The sequence below is a fragment of the Etheostoma spectabile genome, chromosome 16 (genome assembly GCF_008692095.1).
Source record: "Etheostoma spectabile isolate EspeVRDwgs_2016 chromosome 16, UIUC_Espe_1.0, whole genome shotgun sequence".
NCBI classification, from domain to species: Eukaryota; Metazoa; Chordata; class Actinopteri; order Perciformes; family Percidae; genus Etheostoma; species Etheostoma spectabile.
Window position 1 is genome coordinate 2,947,119 of NC_045748.1, and position 21,661 is coordinate 2,968,779.

The window sequence follows — 21,661 nt, forward strand, 5'->3', positions numbered from 1 at the left end:
GCTAAAGGTGGCAATACACAGTATTAAAAACTAAGGGTATGTAGACTTTTGAACAGTCGTCTGCCCATTTTTTTCTTTGTTACCATGTTTTGTTTTATGATTGTGCTATTCTGTTAGAACCTACAGTTCAATGTGAATCCCATAACAGATAAAATACTTTTGTTTTGCTTGCTCACTCATGTTTTCTTTACACATGGTATATATATTACCAATTATTCAAGGTTATGCAAACTTTTGAGCACAACTGTATAAACCAAAACCACCACAGAGCACATATGGATGTTGACGTGACTTCAAAAGTCTGCCTAAAGCATATTTATTTATGCGATTATAGATTATTTTTTAAATACAGAGTATTCTACAGATGGTTAAAACTAGAGATGTTCCAATACCAGTATTGTTAACGCCTCCGATACTGCCTAAAACGTTGGTATTTGGTAAGTACTGGAGATTATGCACCGATCTGTTACCACATAATAAAGCACCAAAGAAAATCTACGTTAAAGTAGTTTATTTACGTTCTTTTCCGTTAGAACTGACTGTCAAACTGGATAATAAAAAATAAAATGAAAAAAAAGTTCTGGGGCATTCATTGTTTGTGTTTGTTCATGTTTCACAAAGAGTTTAACCTGAGCCAGACAACTGACAACAAATATAGAAATCATATCACATACAGGGACAGTAATATACAGTTGTTAAAACATAAACATAAAATATATGATGCACTAGTATCGGATCAGTACTCTGTATCGGCCAATACATAGGTTCAGGTATCCAAATTGCTATTGGGAAGCAAAAAATTATATTGGAGCATCTATAATTAAAATAATATCAATTCATTGGCTAAGATTATTTCAAAACACAGTGCTGCAATAAATTTGAAGATAAATTTGCAATAAATATATACGGTTGCATGTTTTGGTATGAAAATATGAGAGAAATTAAAAGGATTACTATTACAGCAATTTCGTACTTCCATAAAGTTAGGCGGTACACAGATGTTGGCTGACATATGTTGACCTTTAATCTCTTGTATTGATCCTACGCTTCCCATAATGCAACACAACAGCATCTTTCATTAGACCATCCCTGCCTCGTAAACATGACAAAGCTCCTCCAGAGCCACCGAGGAAACATACCACTGTTTTCACAGGCTTTATGTGTGGCACTAATGGCTTGAACACTAATTGCTAAATGTATGAGTTCTCAGAAAATACCAGGATAATTAACCTTTAAGATCTAGTATATTGTCATAAGGATGAGGCAGCTGCATTGCCACACACAGACACACAGTAAAGCATTTACATACAGTACATAAATATACATGCATGCACAAGAACACTGAAACAGAGGTTTGCTCATACAAAGACACAGATATACCACATGAACGTGCATATGTACACAGTCATGCACACCTAGCAGCTTGGTGTCTCATTTCACCTTACACTTTGACATTTAATTATTCTTAAAAAGCTTCAAAGTCAGTAAAATGCATACATTCTTGCTTGAAGCTACAGTATATAGCTTACATAGAGTGAAATATTCCAAACCATGGCACTTTACCAACACATCAAAAAGAAAATTCTAGACATATTCTGCATCATTCTATATACTTTCCCCAAAATTCAGCATGACATACAGTATGTGTGGTGTCATGGGAATTTGACTTTGAGAAACTGACTAGAACTTTTAATAAAAAGCTTATGTGGGTTTGAGTGTTTGGCTGCATTTGAATGAAGGATCCACTGGTGGGTTGAGTGGGTTGAAAAGGTTAAAGAAAGCCCTCTTCCACATGAAAATGCTCAATTCACACCCCAACACCCACCCCTGGCCTGTTATTCACACCCTGTCCACACAAATACACACTGAACTGGATGCAACACATGCATACAGTTTAATCTTTGGAAAGAAATATGAAGATTATGTTTAGGTTATTATCCTTCAGAGCTTTCCATGTGGTATTTTATACATTATTTTAATATGGGGAAAAGAAAAATCTTTTGCAGAATATTACACAAGTGGCCATAGTTTATATTGAAGTGATAGTAAATGTGTCACTATCATAAATAATGTAAATGAATAGTAGACACATATGAGAACAGGTTCAACAGTTGTTATATGTACAGCCTTCCTTGCAGGGGATACAACAAATTTTTGGGAGCGTCTCCAAGACGCCACAGAAACACTGCATCATTTACTTGGAACCAGCTTCGGTGGCATGTGCACAAACCCACTTCTCTGCTTATTCACCCACATACACAGACAACATCAGGTCTTACCTCAGTAAAACGCCCAAGTCTAGTCTTTTCCCCTGCAGTGCAGCTCTAACAGCGCTGTCTCCTTAGCTGATATTGTCTCTATCAAACCCTCTGTCTGCCTGACAGAAAAGACTCTTCCACTCACAGTCTATTTTCAGGAAACCTGCAACTCAATCTCAGCAACACTGCTCCCCACAGTGGGGTGGGCACGCTTGGGGGGCTTTCTTTCTTTTCTGCCCATGGCAATGGAGGCAAGGCAGGGGGATTAAAGTGGTTCAGGACTGGTTCTGGAAATAGAATACATGTGCCCTCCCCTACAACACACACATGTGACCCTTCAGAGGGAGGTATGCCAGCTGTGTGTATAGCCTCATCGTCTTGGGAAACACCTAGAGAATCCTTCTTTAGGAGGAATAAGATGCTTGGCTTTCAAACTTTTACAGCGTAAGGGAGAGAAACCGACGAGGACTTAACATCAAGGATTGGAAATGTAGGACGTAAGATTCCCTACAGTATAATGTACAACACAAGTGCCTGAAAGGCTCCAGCCGAATAACACCATTTCATGTGCTGCTGGTGTTACGCAACATATTGTGGAGGGCATTTGATTGGTACATCCAGTACTGTCTGCTTGCGGGTGTCAGACTCTGCATATATGTCCTGTGCCACCTGCTGGCTTCAACGTAATGCTGCAATATGTTGAAGGTGATAAATTATCACTTCTCGGAAAGGGTGTTAGCTCTAAAGAGCCGAGGTTGTAGCTTAAAGTTTTTATATATGGTGATTAGCTGCATTGATAAATGGATGCACTCTAAATCTAATTCTTAGAGTGAGATACATGGAAATATACATATTTTTATATTCTTATGAAAATATTGGGGCAAGCAGTACATTTATGAAAGAAGTAGCGTTTTGGTTCAGTTTCATAAAAAACACAAAGAACAATAAAACAATGTTTTCTGGACGCTATGGCTACAACTAACCTGTATTGTCCTTGTAGCTTTATCTACCCATACTCTTTCCAATAATCTGAATTCAAAAATTCTCCAAAAATGTCAATAAAATGCTCATCTCAAAGATATTCAATTAACAATAACAAAAAAGATTGAAAAGCAAAACATGTTTATTTTTGAGAAGCTGGAACCAGCAAATTCTTTGATTTAAACTTAAAAGAAAGAAAAAATATTGCTGTATTTGAATTTTCTGTTCACCAAGAACTCAATCGACTTTTTCATCCCTACTTTACGCTATGCCCACAGGCTATATCCACTAAAATAAGGAATCATTGAGTCAACTACATTAACATTCAGAGGCCAATCAGCAAATCCCATAATAAATACAAAACAATGGAAGCTTGAGATGAAGGGCAACAATCAGGCCAAGTGTCTCATTTTAACAAAATACAAGAAAAAATGAGATACAATCTCACACGTAAAAAAACGTATAAAAGTATTGCTGTGAGTTGGCTTTGATTAGGTGTCTGTCTCAATCAAACTTTATTTCTGTAAGACATTTCATACATATCAAATGTACCACAATGTGCTTCGTACAAACGCAAAATAGAAACTTTGTGCAATTATACATGGTAAAATATAGGCTCAACTCTAATTTATTTTTAATAGAAAGAACAACCCTGGAGTCAGAACAGGACTTTTAAACTATTAGTATGCTATAACAACACACGGTGGTGAAAAAGAAAGAAAGGAGTTGTCCCTGGAGCAAACAGGGGAGAAAGGGGAAGAAGAAGAGCAGAGACAGTGGAGGCCTCTGCTTAAGACGCGCTTAGCTCGATTCAGAGTCAGAGCACAGACTTTGCTCATAAAGACACATCAAAAGCAGACATCAAATCCTAGTGCACCACTCCTCAATGCACAACCCTCTTGTGGAACTTCAGTTGCTTCCCACTTCAAGGGCACCTTTTTAACAGAGAAAGTTATCTTCATAGAATTCTTTCAAAACGCCCCTAAAGAATTCCTCTAGAAGGCTTTCCATTATGCAGTGGCGCAACATGGCCAGGAATAGAACACTGTACTCTTACTGTTACACGTCATATACCGCAAAACCGTATCCTTAATGTGTAACCTTAATTTCACAATCACAAAAGGATTTATTGCCAAGTAAGTAGCACTTACAACACGTTTGCATTTATTGCAGGTGCAAACATAAACATATTCAATGGTCAATTTAAAGTAAGCAAACAATAAATACAGAAACAAATAACACATACTGTATATATAATTATTTAACGTTAAGAAAAAAAGAGGCTGTATGGATTAGTGCAGGATGAGGAAGAGCCAGAAGGTGTGACTGGACGTGACACAAATCTTGTGTTGACACCTAACCAGTTGCCTCCTGAGCAGCGAGGACTGGGATCAGGTCATGATGTCACCTAATGATAACCCCCGTGTCACCTTTCACCTCTGACACCCGTTGACAATCACTTCCTTCTAAAAGCAAACTTATCTCAGTGGTGCTGCAAAGAATGTCTGAAGCAGAACTTTCTTCTCCTCCCCGGGGTGTGTGTGTGTGTGTGTGTGTGTGTGTCTCTTATCTGGACACGTATCAGCAGAGATTGGGGATTGGGTTTCCACACAGGGGGTGTGTTAATGAGGCCGCTCTTCTGCAGCCCTCAAGGTACAGTCACAGTAAGACAGCCTTTGGGATCGGTTACAGGTTTGAAAGACACCTGTTTGACTCGCATAGTTCACAAACGTGAGGAGATGTAACAGACACATGGGTGAGAGCCCGCATAATACACGCTATAGTTCAGACTGCATTTCAGTTATTTGCAAATGAACTTAGGGGTCGTCTGCAAATAGGTCCGACTGTAAATTTAAAGTTGCACTCAAGTTAAGGAAGCGGGAAGGAAAGGTGGACTGATGGACTACAACATGAGACTTGAAGGGGTTCTGCAGAGTTTTCTTAACTACAAACAAAAGTTAGGTTACTCATAGAAAAACAGCTCCGTAGTGGTCAAAAACTCCACAGGAAACCATTAACGATCCACATCTCTACCTACTCCTCACATCCATGGAATAACTGTCCTAAAAGGACAATTTTGTACCCCTAACATTTATTATGAAGTTTCAATATAGTCTCCTACTGCTTTGCTCTTGGACTGCCGCCTTTTCAGCACAGACTGACATATTTACTTATTCAGATGTAATTTTAACTGCACCTTTTCTTAAATACATGTTTACCGTCGTCCTCACAGTCTGTGTTAATCATTGGACGACATAGTCTTGACATAAAAGTTAAATTAATCCTCAAATGTTTATAGTCATAGTTTGCCACCATGTCAGCTATTATAAAATCCGTCAAGATCAAACTCTCCGGTATCTTTTTAAATAAGAGGAATAGCAAAATTGTGATTATGCCAGCAAAATAAAGTATACTTCAAAGATATCTCATCAATAATAACTTCATTGATGGTCATCACTCAGATCAATGATAAGCTTCGGTACCAGCTTCAATTAAAAATAACTTTTGGGTTGCCATGTAGTGAGCTCACAATTATAACTGCCAGCTCAATTACTGAGGTTAGGCTGACTTAAAGTGAAGAAAAAAACTACAGAATAATATTTATGATTTATATTACAACAAACCATCAAGTCTGTCTTTTCAATGTTGTTACTGAGTTCTGATAAAACACTTACTCTTCTCTCTCCCGGTGGGTAGAATTCAGTCGAAGCAGACATTATTCTAGACAGCTCGGAGGTTTCTAACACTCACCCCATGCTGTGCCACAACAGATAAAATGAATCATTGCAAGTACTGCTGGCGCTTAAGTGTGTGTGTTTTGACAGACGCTTTTGTTACAGTCAAAAAAAGGATATAAAGACTCTCAGTGGCACAACAGGCAGCCAGCCTTACAGCGGTGGAGTGGGAATACGCAGAGTGACTTTCAGCTAGGGCTGCACAATTATGGCCAAAATGATAATCACGATTATTTTGATCAATATTGAGATCACGATAAATTATAATTATAAAATTATAAAATTATAATGTCACATAGGCTATTTATAACTACTTTCACATCCATATTGCACACCCATATTGTGCTAGAGATCTTCTACTAGTCCAAGACTAAAAATCACATCTCTGTATTTTTCGGCTGAGTGGCGATACACGATATATACCTCTATATTTTTTACAAAGTGGGCTAAATGTTCAGTTTGAGGTCAAAACCACTTTTCACAAACTCTTTTTTTTTTTTTTTTTAAAGAGATTGGGATTGAAATGAAATGCAAAAACAGGGTTTCCTTCCCAGCTGCAATACACGTTTACATGAAAATGATCTGAAATAAATAGCCTAGGATACCAGCAAGGGTCGAATGGTGGGTCAGCAGAGTTACACACATTGTGTGTATGAAATGTCTGCATAGTCACTGTGCTGCATTTTTATGAACTATGATATTCTGGCCATGGCTCACATCTCTCGCCAAGGTCCAGCAGGCTCCGTCTCACACGCTGTTACTCTACAGACTGAAGTTAGTTACATTCAAAAACTAGCCTCTCATGCTTAACAATATACAGCTGTGTTGATAACAATTAAAACTGTAGACAAATGTCAGAAGCGTGGACTGGCACTGTCACTACTGTGTCTCTCCGTGTTGCTGGGAGTCGTGTGAGAGTTAATGGGGGCGTGGCTGCGCGGAGAGTAAGAGGAGACGGAGTAGAGGAGAGATCCAACACAGGCACGGCTTTACAGAAGAAATGGTTCATGTAACACAAAATTAAACCATATCCATATAAACAACATTGCTTCGTTTGTTGAGGACGTTAGGTGCACCGGAGCTAACAGACAAAAACTAGCACTGGTCACTGCTGTAGTCTGGAAAACAACAGATGGAACAAAATGTTGCGTTTACTGGTAAACTGGTAAAACTTGTAACCGACTGCTATCTGTTGTGGAATTTTCCTCACGTTACTCCGTCCTCTGTGACTGTCTACAACTAGAAACTAAGCTGCGCGGTGCAGGGAACAACTCTGACTGGCACATGATCAGACAGTGCTCTACGGAAGGGTAGATTGGCTTTGCAAAAAAAAACAAAAAAAAACAGAGCGATCTATGAATTAAAAAAAACATTGCTTGATTACACAAATTTGACTGTGGGAAGCCAAAATCGTGATTGTGATTAAAATTTGATTAATTGTGCAGCTCTACTTTCAGCTGTTGTCTTACCTCAGCTTGGCTGTATCTGTGTATTTCTTTGTATGTTTAACCCCCTCCAAGTGTTTTTGGCATCCATGGGAGTGTGTGCGTACAGAGGGGTTAGGTCCGTGGCATGCATACTGCATGTGTATTTTTAATTTTTTTAGGTGTGCGTGTCTGCATGCCTGTGTTTCTGTATTTCATGTGTGCATGCATGCAAGTGTGTTCTGTCGGCATGCATGTCCATGTGTTCATGCATGGCTTTGTGTTTGGGTGGAAGAGCACAAGGGCTGTTTTTATAGGAAACGGAGCTGCTCCTGTGGGCATCGCACCACAGGACTACCTCCGACATGGCAACTCTTACAAGACTCTCCTCTAACAACAGTCTTCTCCAGTCTTTTTATCTCCTCCTAACTATAGACATTCTTCATAGCGTGTTTGAGTTGTGACAAGCTTCTCCATCTTTCCATTGTTCTTTTTATAAGTAAATCACACTTTTTACTTGCTTCTGCTTGGATTGGTTTAAACAAACTGATGCATTGGCCTGTTTGGTTCGGTTTGTTTTGGGTTGGTGTGAAAGCTGTCTGTCAAACACTGGTGTTGACGACAAAAAAAAGAAAGAAAAAAGACTGGGTTTGTTGTTCAGCTTCCAAGCTTTTAGTTGTGATGGCAAGACAGACACCTGCAGTGTCTGAGGATCATCACCACACTATTTTAGCTCTAATAACAATTTGCAAAATTAACTGCACATTATCACTTTGGCACCATACATATTTAAAAAGTACTAGACTTGAAGACATGCCATTTCCATTCTAATGAAGGAGTAATTTACAATAAGCCATGCACTTAAAAATAAATACTTCATAAAGCAAAGTGCATATTGTGTTGATAAGGTTTGTGGGACAGAATGGAACATCTTGTACCACAGCCATGTGATGATGGTGATTTTTAGTGGTACTAGTGTTGTTTTTGTCAACTTTAAAATAAATATTGCCACTCTAAAAAGTTAACGAAGCTGTTCTATAAGCTGATTGGAACAACTTTACAGATAAACATCTTCATCTCTAAGTCATGCAGCTTCTAAATTAGAACTGTCCAGTTTTCTTAAACAATGCACATCACAGGATTGAGAGAAAAGTTTAATAAATTACTTTTCAGACACTGTGAATGACTTTCAGTCCTTCAATCATGTGCACACATAACCTGTTTCCCCCAAATGCAGTTTGCCTACATTTGTCTGCAGTATAGTACAGGGTTTATTTCATAATGTCGAACGCTGCCATGTGGGAGGACCCGGATTATAGGTTCACCGTTTAAATGTCTTATAAGCCTATATATGGGTGTGATCATGCTCATGTATGTCACCTGTCCGTCGTTCAGTGATTAATTGACAAGTGTCCATTAGTAAGTCATCCAGCAATTAATTGACCACTCAATTCCTTTGTCACATAAGCGATTAATATTTTTATTTTCCCAATTTTTAATCAACCTGTGAGTATTCCACTGGTATGGCCTCCAGCAGGTAAAGACTGTTGATTATCCAACCTATCACTTAATGATGGCTCAAGAAGTATTTTTCATGTCAAAACAAGAGCCAACCAGTGTGTGTCCATTATTGTCAAGTCATTCTGAATCCTAGCGTTGTCTAGTATGCTACATGGAAATCAACTGAGTGGTATGTCTTCCGTCAAATAGCACGCATTCCAGCAGCAATTGACATTTAGATGATAACATCCTGCAAGTCATTCAGTTGTATTTCCATTGTCTACCATCCAGCAGTTGAGGTGGTTCGGGCATCTGGTAAGGATGCCTCCTGGGCGCCTCCCTAGGGAGGTGTTCCAGGCACGTCCAGCTGGGAGGAGACCTCGGGGAAGACCCTGGACTAAGTTTCAGAGATTATATCTCCAACCTGGCCTGGGAACGCCTCGGGATCCCCCAGTCGGAGCTGGTTGATGTGGCTCGGGAAAGGGAAGTTTGGGGTCCCCTACTGGAGTTGCTGCCCCCGCGACCCGATACCGGATAAGCGGCTGAAGATGGATGGATGGACCATCCAGCAGATAACGGACTGATAAATCTACTAGCCAGCCGTCCTGCGTTTTACATATTAATGTTTTGACTAAATTGATTAGCTATTCAAACAAGAAGTGGGGCTGACTAACACTAATACAGGTAGAATGTAGTTTTATGGAAATCTTTGATCTTTCCTCTTACTAATCTGTTATGTTCTTTGGATGAAAAAGGTCAGAATGTTGTTGACAGCTATTTATTATTATGGCATTATGTTTTATTTTCATGTGATAAAGCAAATATTTCTAAATTGCAGTTTGACCTATGTTTGCATCTTTACTCCAGTCACATTGTGTTGTGAAATGTCTATAACCACTTTCTGTACACAGCTACAGGTTTTACAGGTGTGTGAAAAGTCAAATTATTTAGTTAGTGTCATTACACTCCGCAGACATGCCACTGTGTACATGTCTGTCCACAGACAGTGTTGGGTTGCTGTAAGAGCACATTACCAGATGCAATTATAGACCTAGAAGGATTATTTGAAGCTTTAAAATAAATGTGTGTCCCTGAGGCATTCAAACCGCAACGTCTAGAGCCGGCATTAGGAGGCTGCTCTCTGAAACCTAAACCTAATGTTACAGTTTCTATCCCTTATACCTGCCACCTCCTAAATGCCTTGTCTCTTGTGTGGCCCAACACAAGTCTGAACACACCGACAGGCCACAACGCTATCACACTGCATGTCAGTTCTCAAATCATGGCCTGCGGTCTGTTAGAACAAACAACGGCAGTGGAAAAGGAATGCCAATGGAAAGTACCTGTGCTATGACAGCTACATGGTGAATTCTTCACAATTTGCATTTCAACCGCAGTAATTCTTCAACTAACAACCCTGTTGCACGGAAAATGATGTTCCCATTTACTGATTGCCCTTTCTGTGCTTTCACAATTTCAACAAAAAACTTCCTGCATTTGTTTCAGAATAAAAACTTTCAAGGGAAGCAGTTTTAAAATGAACCAGATGCAGGACATTTGCATTAATAGAAGTAACATCAAATTAGGAAATGGGAAACTTCTAAAAAATCTTCTAAAATATGATAAAGTTTGCTTATGTAACAGGAGAAAATACAAAATAATAGAGATGTTTTCTCTTCATTACACTAAGAGCTAAGTAAGTGTGCACTAAACGTCTAGTGAAACAACTTGATTAATTCTACACATTAGTTACACTTCCTTGAACTAGCATTGGGGGTGGGGGTCTCTAAATGGCTTCAAATTGCTACCTGGAGACAGCTTTGCCTCAAAAAAAAAAAAACATCCATTTGAGGGTTGATTGACATTAGAGAGCTTTAACTATTCTCCTGGGACCCTACACACAGCCCCTTTGAGGGGCCATTAGAGCCATGCAACCATGATGTCATGCAGAGTGACTACAGCGAGGTCCATCAAAGACCAGAGCCGCAACAAGGACCTTTATTACTCCCACACAGGAAGGGGCCGAGGTTCTCTCCCTCTTTCTTTCTCTTGGATGTGTTGTGCTTCAGTCTCCTAGCAACCCCTCGACTCAAAACGACGTACCCAAAACAAGAGCATGACATCACCACCGCCGCTCATTTATAACTTATTAAGCACATGTTACATTTCTTGAAAAACATTTACACCTCTTACACATTAGCGTGTCTTCTGTGTTCGACTCCAGAAACACACAATCGTTTTACGTATTTGTAGAAGTGCTAAGAGACACTGGAGGCCTGTTGTTGGTTAAGGATCTCAGGAAGATTTCAGTGGGAGAGCGTGGAAGCCAGAGGGGTACAGACTGAGGACTCTGAGGCAGTGGTCTGATGATAAAGAACCCCTTTTTTCTGCAAAAAAAAACAGCCAGACAACACTCTCCATTGTCATTGGAAGTGTGACATGTGTTCCAACCCTGCATATAATCCCTTCCAGCTGCTTGGAGAGTTGTGGTATCTCTAATCCAGAGATGGTCTGTATCCTCAGTGAGTTCAAGCCCACACACGCGACCACTGAGGGTCTGATCCTATTGGACATTGCTGTGGCCTTGCAACGCCCCCTGACCAGATACCCGGGGAAGATGTCTTGCCATATTTCCCCTCATACAACGCCCGAAACAAAGAGACTGCATGTCTAATAACAGCAAAACCACCATGCAAAAGACAAAGAATGCATTTCGCATTGCCAGCAAAATATTTATGTAAAAAATATGTCTGAGTTTGGGCCTCTTCAGAACAATGCAGACGTTTTTTTCTTCAACAATATACACAGCAGATAGCCAGGATGCACAGAATAGACGCGACAAACCAAGACATATGCAACCACAGTTTGTCAGTGTGTCTGGATGTTCGGGACACAGCTCAAGGGGATGTACCGTTGCTTGAGATGTAAGAATTGGCTGATGATAAAGGACTGTCTCTCCCTTTACTTGTGGTTTGGCTGTCAGAGGATGCAGGATCCCAGTAAGAATGGGAGTTTTGTTCATCCCATCTTCTGTTTTCATAATGTTGTCATTTGCGTCTTTGATGTAGGGGATAGTTTAGGCTCAATGGTTTGGGTTTTTATCAAATTCATTGCAGACCACGCAGGTTTTAATAAGAACCAGAATGGTTTAATAAGATTTCCACCTGGATTTTTTATATTGTCATCCCTCTAAAAGTTTTGTTTCCTGTTAAAAGAAGACACTGATGATTGTAGTTAATGGTTAACAAGCTGCTATGAATGGCTTAGAAAGACAGTAAGGAAGAAAAACAAAAATATAAGGTACAAGACAGATCATTCTGCAAACCCTGTATGGGATTGTGTGTGTGTGTGTGTGTGTGTGTGTGTGTGTGTGTGTGTGTGTGTGTGTGTGTGTGTGTGTGTGTGTATGTATATAGAGGCGGAGGGTCTTGTACTGGCCTCTGGTTGGTTTAGTAGGCAGGAGGCTGAGCTGTGACCCCGTTCCAGTCAAATGCTTCTGAATACAGCGAGTCAGCCGAGTGCTAAAAACAAGTGGCATACGCCGTCTGACTCAAATCACGTCTCATCACAAGTGCCGCGCCTCACGACCACAGGGCACCGACACCATCTTTAACCTCTGCGCTACTCACATCAAACTGCCGTCCTCCGCCCTCACTGAGCAACAGTCTGCAGCTTCTAAAGTCTCAGTTATGCAAACATTCAAGGCTACCGGTTCCAATATTTTGGGGGATGGGTACTATTTGAAATGCTTCAACACTGGCACTTGACTTTGGGGGAATAACCTATTTTAAAAATCTTGTTTTTAACACCAAAAGTAAGGTGTGAAAAAAATGATTGAATTTATTTTAAATCCCCATATTCAGCACTTATAAGGTTTATAATACTATAAATAGTATGCAGATACAGTTTACAGTGGGGAGAACAAGTCTTTGATCCACTGCTGATTTTGCAGGTTTCCTACTTAAAAAGCATGTAGAGGTCTGTCATTTTTTATCATAGGTACACTTCAACTGTGAGAGATGGAATCTAAAGCAAAAATCTAGAAAATCACATATGATGTATGTATGATTTTTAAATAACTAATTTGCATTTTATTGCGTGACATAAGTATTTGATACATCAGAAAAGCATTCATATTTTGTAAAGAAACCTTTGTTTGCAATTACAGAGATAATTTTTCCTTTCCTTTAGAGTTTCCTTTAGTTCTTGACCAGGTTTGCACACACTGCAGCAGGGATATTGGCCCACTCCTCTATACAGACCTGTTCCAGATCCTTGGTTTTGGGGCTGTAGCTGGGCAATAAAGACTTTCAGCTCCCTCCAAAGATTTTCTATTGGGTTCAGGTCTGGAGACTGAGTAGGCCCCTCCAGGACCTTGAGATGCTTCTTACGCAGCCACTCTTTAGTTGCCCTGGCTGTGTGTTTGGGGTCGTTGTCATGCTGGAAGACCCAGCCACAACCCATCTTCAATGCTCTTAGTTAGGGAAGGAGGTTGTTGGCCAAGATCTTGCGATACATGGCCTCATCCATCCTCCCCTCGATACGGTGCAGTCATCCTGTCCCCTTTGCAGAAAAGCATCCCCAAAAAATGATGTTTCCACCTTCATGCTTCACAGTTGGGATGGTGTTCTTGGGGTTGCACTCATCCTTCTTCTTCCCCCAAACAGGGCGAGTGGAGTTTAGACCAAAAAGCTCTATTTCTGACTCATCAGGCCACATGACCTTCTCCCGTTCCTCCTCTGGATCATCCAGATGGTCGTTGGCAAAGCGTATCAAATACTTGTTCTCCCCACTGTATGTGTTATCAACAAACAATAACTCCTGTAGGCATAATACACAAACCAGTAAAATATAATATAATGCAATAATATTAAAAATGTCATCATAAGAAAAGTTATAATTGTTGACAAATGGTTGTATTGCTTATAGATAAATAATTACAGAGAAAACAAAGTCAGCCACATGACTTCATTACAAACAAGGAGCAAAACAAAAGCGTCCAAAAGAAGTAGTCTTAGATCTCAGAAATTATAATTAAAGTCAGGAGGTAAACAATATTCTATATAGTCTGACAATATAGTCAATATAGACAATAGTCTGACCAGGCAATGCCAACTGTCAGTGCTAGCAATACTTGCTGCTTTTGACACATTACTGAAAAACTATTCAGGCTCAAGGTTAATATGAAATCAGGATAACGGACGGTAACGGTTTCCCATGCCCTTAATCTGATGTTGAAGAATGAGAGATACTGCTTTACCACACACTGGCATCTTGAAACGGGCGGTAAGCCTCAAGGAAGAGGGTGGTGCTCTATTCCCCACCCTGACCCTTACCAGTCCATACTATAACCCCTTGATGTAAAACTGGTTTGTAGGTCTCAAAGGAAGAGATCATTTGGGTATTGATACTGAAAGTCAATTATCATATCGGAACTAGTTTCGTTTTTGATACCTCGCCCTGACATCCATATGCCCATACTTGCCAACTCAAAGAATAAAATGTGAACAGCGCAAATTGCAAAAGAAAAAGTGTTGCCAATTGACATTTTTTGCAGCCATTTACCCTTCTACCAGCTGTTTCAGCATTGTTAAAGACTTGAAACCAGACGCAACCCATAACACAAGGCAAACCGTGTTTGTAATTACTGTACATACAGTACTAAAACTGTCACCAGACAGAACAGCTGTTACCTGCTCTTTATGGCTGTAAAACACGGAAAGGATAAGAACACCTAAAGCACATGCTCCTTTTTATGATTGTTAATAGATATTTACATGCTAAATTTGTACACACATAAAAAGGATCACTAAAGCTTCTGGTAGAGATTCATTGAAATGAGACATACCGAGAGACAATCATCTGTAACGTTTGCTACCTATACACTCAACCTGCATACAAAGTATGAAGCTCAAGGACAAAAAAAGCCGCAAAGATGAAAGTGTTGGAATTAAAGAGTGTAGAAGAATCAGATGGAGAGGGGTGGGGAGGGAGAAGACAGGCTTTCTAGCAAGGAAAGATTCTGGCCGCTTTCTGAAAGTGCCCCTAATCCACCCTTAACTCCATTACATGTGGGACACTTCGGCGATAAGCCCAACAATAGCGGCGAGAGCCCATCCCAAATAGCATCACATTGCCGACACACTTCAACACAATTATTCACAAACACAAAGAAGGACAGCCATTGCATTTTAGGGGGTGGGGGGGAATTATTTCAATTTCAGATATGGCTTCAGACAGAAACTGGGCCAATGCAGGCTTTGATGTCTTAATTGTGTGTGTGTGTTTTAATACCAAAGAAACTAAGGCTTATTGATGGAATAAAAAAGACAGGGGAAGAGACAGGAGATGGTGCGAAAGAGACAAGGAATAAAAAAACAAGAAAAGGAAAAAAGAGAAAAGAAGACAGCCAGACAGAAGGCGAATGAAGGGAAAGAAAAGGAAGCAAAATATGGCGGGTAAGAATGACAAATAGGCCTCAGATATAAAAGAACGAATGACAGAGCAAAGTAAAGTTGAATGGGCCTTGATTAACTGTGGCATGGGGTAAAAGCAGGGCCTCTGTCTGCTGGGCCTGGCTTGTGTGTATGTGTGTGTGTGTGTGTGTGTGTGTGTGTGTGTGTGTGTGTGTGTGTGTGTGTGTGTGTGTGTGTGTGTGTGTGTGTGTATGTGTGTGTGTGTGTGTGTGTAAGAGACTGTAATTTGCACTTCTGAGACATGTAAACTCTGTACACAACACTTTTTTTCTGGTTAGTTTATAGGGCAGCTGTAGTTTTGTGTACACAGCAAAACCTCAGGAAACCATGGTGGAGGCTGCTGAACATGAAACTTTTTGTTTCTGAATGTAGCTTGTAACTCCCTTGTTCATTAAAAAGGAATAATTCAACATTTTGGGAATTATGCGTATTCACTTGTTTGGCCGAAGGGTTGAATAAAAAGTTCAATAGCGCTCTCAGGTCTGTCTGTTTAATATGAGGCTAAAGCTAGGAGATGGTTATCTTAGCTTAGCATAAAGCGTGGAAGCAGGGGGGAACGGCTAGCCTAACACTGTCCAAAGGTAAAAAAATAGCAAGATTATCACATACAGCACCTCTAAAACTCTCTGATTAACAAGTTATATAGTGTTTGTTGTAAATATGTATGCATTGTAGGTGTATTGCTCAAGCTGATTTACAGAAATCTGAGTAATTTAGACACTGTAGTTACTTACTAGAAGAAAATCAAACAAATCAGAAATGTGCAACTCTCAAGTTTCAGTAGTAAATAGACTTTTCAAAAGTGTGTGAGTATGTGTGCGTGTGCAAGTGCACATCTGTGAGTCTGTCACAGGCCTCACCTGGGGGCTGACGCTGGGGCCGTAGCCCATTCCGGGTGAGTTCATGGAGTGGGGACCCATAGGCGAGCTGATGACGGAGAAAGGGGAGGCCAGGCCGTTCATGGGCGAACTCAGCGTGCTGATGGGAGAGTGAAGAGAGCCGGAGGGCCCCATGGACGTCGGACTGAGCAGAGATGGGTGCATTCCCCGGTGGGATGTGGGTGAGCCCAGGGGCGACGACGTCAGGTGCCCCGATGAGTCTGGAAAAAACAAACAAAGAGGGCAATTGGAAACATCTCTGGGTTGGATGTTGCTTTGACATTTTATGATTCTCACATGCATCTTCATGAAGATTTTGTCAACATGCCTTTTTCCCCCCCCAACATAAAACTTTTAAAACCATGTTGTTCATGGGGGTGGCAGCACCTCAGTTCGTAGGGAATTGGGTTGGGAACCGGAGGGTCGCGGTTCAAGTCCCCGTTCGGACCAAAGTACGGTGTTTGAATTGGTCGCTGGAGAGGTGCCAGTTCACCTCCTGGGCACTACCAAGGTGCTCTTGAGAAACCCCCTGAGCCACTCAGGGCACTGATCCAGCACTGGCAGCCTACTTACTCTAACATCTCTCCATTATTGCATGTATAGGACCTGAGCGTGTGCGTGTTTTTCAGGCCTGTGTGTAATTTAGATTTTTCTATCTTTACATAGGACATTTTCACACTTGAGCTAATTAGAGTTTTTCCTGTCCAAAGCTGAAAATCCAGTACGTGAAGAAGTCCATCTGGTGAAGTGTGAAAGCAGTTGTTGAATCTGAACGGGGTCCAGGAAAATGCACAAAATGGCAATAACACTTGAGACAATTAAATCTACTGACAGCTCTTGTGAAAAACAACTCTAGCATGTGAGTCAGTGAAGGCTGATGGCTACACAGTGGTTCCATCCCTCAATGAAGAGTTTACCTCATCACAAGTGCTTCCCTCAGGGATCTACGAGGACAGAATGTACATCTATAATGTATGTAGTTGATGAGTGGAGCAGTGGGCCCCGAAGAGCTAAATATATTATATATATATATATAATCATAGCGGAGGGAAAAGACGTCATGGGTAGTGAGAAGAATAACGTCATGTGTAATGTATAGGAGCTCATGTGCTTTGTCTGTCTCTCTCCTTCCTCCATGACGCAGTCTACTCTGTACTTTGAATTAAGTTAGCAGGCCATCTTCCATCAACTCTCGACACAGAAGATATGGGACAGACAGGAGCCCGAGCACAGACTCAGGATACTGTGGTATGTCACTGAGAATTTGGCAAGAGCATTGTATATGCATCGATAACTCCCTCCCTGCTGTCTCGCCTTTCAGCACAGCACCTCTTCCTTTCATTCATTCACTCATATCCGTCTTTCTTTCTATTTTCATCCTTTTCTCCATCCCGCTGCCACTTCTGTCCAATCTGCAAATCATGGCGGAAAGATCCCAACTCTCTGGCACTTCCATTGTTTTTCTTATAATTTTACCTTATTTGTGTCTAAAGAAGTGGGTTTACTTGACTTTTGAACAATGGAAATTATATTTCAGCTTTTTGAGCATTCATTTATTCACTACAACTGGTTTTAAAGCTGTTAACGAGTAGTTGCATTTTTCAGGCAAAACTTTTGAACATATTTGAGACTGTCGGTTTGACGAAACAAAACATCTGAGGACATTGTTTTATGAAAATTATATACACACACCACCATGCTAGAACAATTTATCCAAATTGCATAGCCCTATGTCACCGGTGATGAGACCTTTGTGTTAACATACCCTTCTCCTATACCCTGTCCTACTTTGACAACACAACTTTGCTCAATCTCTGCTCCAGGGACATGGACTAGTTATGTAATGTGTGTGGCTTGCTGATCACACTCCCACATTTCATAAGTGACCAGGTTCCTCTGTTTCCTGGCAGTGGAATAAAACTGATGGATGGCTCAATTAGTTGACAGCCGAGAACAACGAGTCCAGTTCACAGCTATTTTCCTGACCCAGCTGACTTTCCAGTATTTCTTTGAGTGTCTATGTGTGTGTGTGTGTGTGTGTGTGTGTTCTTTGTGGTGTGTTTCTGCTGTAAAGACTAAATGCAGGGCAAAAGAGGGGGAATCTTTGCGTTGTTGCCCACTGCATCAGCAATCCTCAGAGCAGCACCCTAGCTGACAGCTTAGCCAAGCCAAACACTTCCTGCACATCCAACTTGCCTCACAAGCACTTCCTGTAAGCACATACACACACAGGCCCCATCCTTCCGAAAACAAACACACATCCTTCTTAATAAAGGGCTAACAACAGCTCTGCATCTAACTGTATTGCTGCAGTGTTTAATCCTGACTGATAGCCCTTGAGCTTCTATCTCTCTGATTACATTTTTTCCCCCTAAAATGCGCCCACACACATAATTCCTGAAAAATAAAATAAATAAATTAAGAGCTCTCCCTGAGCCAGCAATTCCCATGACCCTTGGCCAATTGGGTTTTAATTCAGGCAGATAAAGAGAGCTGTGGTATTAAGGTTGCCAATCTGCCATTGTAGGTCCCAGCAGGGGTGGGGGGAGCTCAGCTTTTTGGAGAACAGGAACAACCAGAGCAGAAAATTTACTGCAAAATCTCAGAACATCCTCTCCTTCCAGATAAACAGGAAGCAAACTGTGTGGCTACGTGGTCATGTTGTATGTGATGTGAATGGTATTATTTGAGAAAACCCCCCAGGACATTTAGATATCTCACAGCAAAGTGTGTGTGTGTGTGTGTGTATATGTGTGTGTGTGTGTGTTGGTGTGTGTGTATTCTTGTTGGAGTTGGGTTGCCAGTGTAGGATTACAGCAGGATGAAAAGGACTCTGTCCTAATCCTCCCCAGAGAGGAGAGGAGAGAAGAGGAGATGAGAGTAGAGGGGAAAAGAGGAGAGGGGACAAGAGAGGAGAGGAGACAAGAGGACAAGAAAAGAAAGGAGAAGAGAAGGAGAGGAGAGCAGAGATAAAGAAACAAGGAGAGGAGTGGAAAACCTGGGAGAGGAGAAGAAAAGCCAACATAATGTAACCCCCCCCCCGTGCCTCCCAACCTGTTGAACTGGAAAGGGAAACATGTTCGATAAGTAGTCTTGAGAAAACACGGCAAGCTCCTGCAACCGTTTGCACTATCTGCAAAAAGCATCAAATAAACATGCCCACAAGATTACATCAGTGTATAAAAAGAAAACCAGTGAGCGAGGGCAGGGCAGTACTGGAGAGGGGGAGTAAAATGATTGAATCATCCAAAAAATGAGTGCCAGTCGTCCACAAAAATGTTGACTGATGTTTAGACAGGTGTTCAAGTGCTACTGAGTGTTGTTGTTTGCGGCCTGTCAACTGGCCTGCATCGCCGGGCATACAAAAGCACAACTGACAGCTACAAATAACCAAATTAGGGCCCATCTTACAGGCAGGCGCAGACAGAGCTCTCCACTTAACACTTCTGTACGCCATACAAGCATCTCCTATTTCTAAACAATGCTCCCCTCCCTTGCTCTCGCCTTCCTCGTGCTTTTGTCCTGCCGTTGGGTGCGATTACACAGGGGGAAGTCGCCAATTTGTGTTCTGGCTGCTGCTGGCTCGAGCATTTAGCATATGATAAATGGATGAATGAGAAGAGGATGGATGATAAGATGAAAGGGGACGGTGCTCAACGGAAAGATGACAGTGCGTGGCGTTCATCCAATACCACTTGAAACAACCTTTGTTTACGCTTTTCTGACGGGTGATCTGTCGCCGTTGGGATTAATGGCCGTCCTTTTCCAGAAAAAAATAACACCACATGTCATTTGTTCTGCAGCAAAGGAGGAAATGCCTATAATAAGTTCAGTTTTGTTCAGAATATCAGCAAATGGAATTTTAGAGGTGTCACGATTGTCACGGAAAGATGGGTTTGAATGCATGTTTGATCTAGACAGTGAAATTCAACTTCAAGTTTATTTTAAAATAACTTTTTCCCCACCGCAAAAACTGGAGTGAATGGTCGGGCATGCAAAACTTGCCCTGCCGGAAGCTAGAATTTACATGCAGACATCTTCTTACCGTTAACATGGTTCTCTTTTACCCATAGAGGTGCCCATCCCCAAACTTTAACCAAGATATTTTAGTTGCCTAAACTTAAATACAGAGGGGGTTTATCAAAGAACACTCATATGAATCATTTTTCAGTCATACAAGTTGTTTGTAGAGGCACTGACGCACAATCTACTTTGACATTTTGGTTTTAGGTCTTGTTGAATAAAAACAATCTAGTGAAGTGGAGGATATTCTCTGGTCTCCATAGTTACACTGAGTCACTGATACACCAATTGTTGGCGGGGGAGAGCATGTCCTGAAGGAACACCGCCGAGGGTGCACAATTTGTCACCTAAACAGACCCTGTGATGAAAGGTGACGGGCTGAGGGGGCCTCTGTAACAGAAACCTACCTGACTTTTCATCTCTCCTTAAGCCTTTTAGTCCGTCATTTACGACTACTGTGTAACTGTGTGAGAGACAGAAGGCATGAATGTTCTCTATCGGCTCTTAAATTAAAACATAGACTGATTTGGCAGAAATGATTTTCTAGTTTCTCCCATAGTAGTGATTCCCAATTTAGAGCAGAAATCCCCTCAGGGAGCCTCAGGATGAAAATGAGGGTTTGTGCAACAATTTATGTGACACAGAAGAAGATATGTACTTATGCTCTTTTCATAATTCTACTACAAACCTAATCTAGTTTTTTGATTGGTTTATAAAATGGCTATCTGGACTGTAGCCCATGCTTTCTAAGTTTCAGAAGCCTACTGTACATGGAGGGCACTTGGATGTTATTTTTAAAGCACTACATAAATCAACTTGAATATATTGGATCAATTCACCTCTGCAGGACTGAATCAATCTAAAAGGGAAAATTGCTCTCTTGTTGAAACATCAACAGCTCATATACATACATGCATGTATCCTGTGATGAAAGAAAAGATTGCAAACCACTGAACACACATCTTTTATAAAGACTACAAATGACTCAGCTGGCTGCAGAGCTACACCAATGATTGCATTCCCTAACTAACCCATGAGCTCGTGTTGCCACTGCCAACAGCAAAGGATGATGCATTATAGATGGAAAGTGCACCCCTACACCCCCCACGGTAGTCTGAACCATCCCTAGTGCAGTGAAACCTTGAAATCTGTCTTTTTCGTTCTTTGCCATGTTTCCTTAGTAGTCACTTCAGTAGCTTTGTGTGTCTTCCCCGTCAATGTCTCTTTCACCTAACTTCTGGACACCATGTCCGTTGTGTCTTCCCTTTTCAAAAACACATTTGCAGTCACAAGCAGGTGCCTATGCACAAGCAGACAGATGCTCATTTTTCACTCGGCGGCTTACTCTCTTCCTCTATTATTCATCTAGTGGTGCCACGGGGGAGA

General features: G+C 41.1%; 1 protein-coding gene across 4 annotated transcripts in view; it reads right to left on the bottom strand.

Moving 5' to 3' along the window:
- rxraa (retinoid X receptor, alpha a) overlaps positions 1-21,661 on the bottom strand; it is a 124,357-nt gene that overhangs the window by 31,473 nt on the left and 71,223 nt on the right. For all 4 annotated transcript variants that reach the window (XM_032539334.1, XM_032539333.1, XM_032539336.1 and 1 more), the window contains exon 3: positions 16,235-16,473. In XM_032539334.1, coding sequence (XP_032395225.1) covers positions 16,235-16,473 — 239 coding nt within the window. The remainder of the gene's footprint in view (positions 1-16,234; positions 16,474-21,661) is intronic.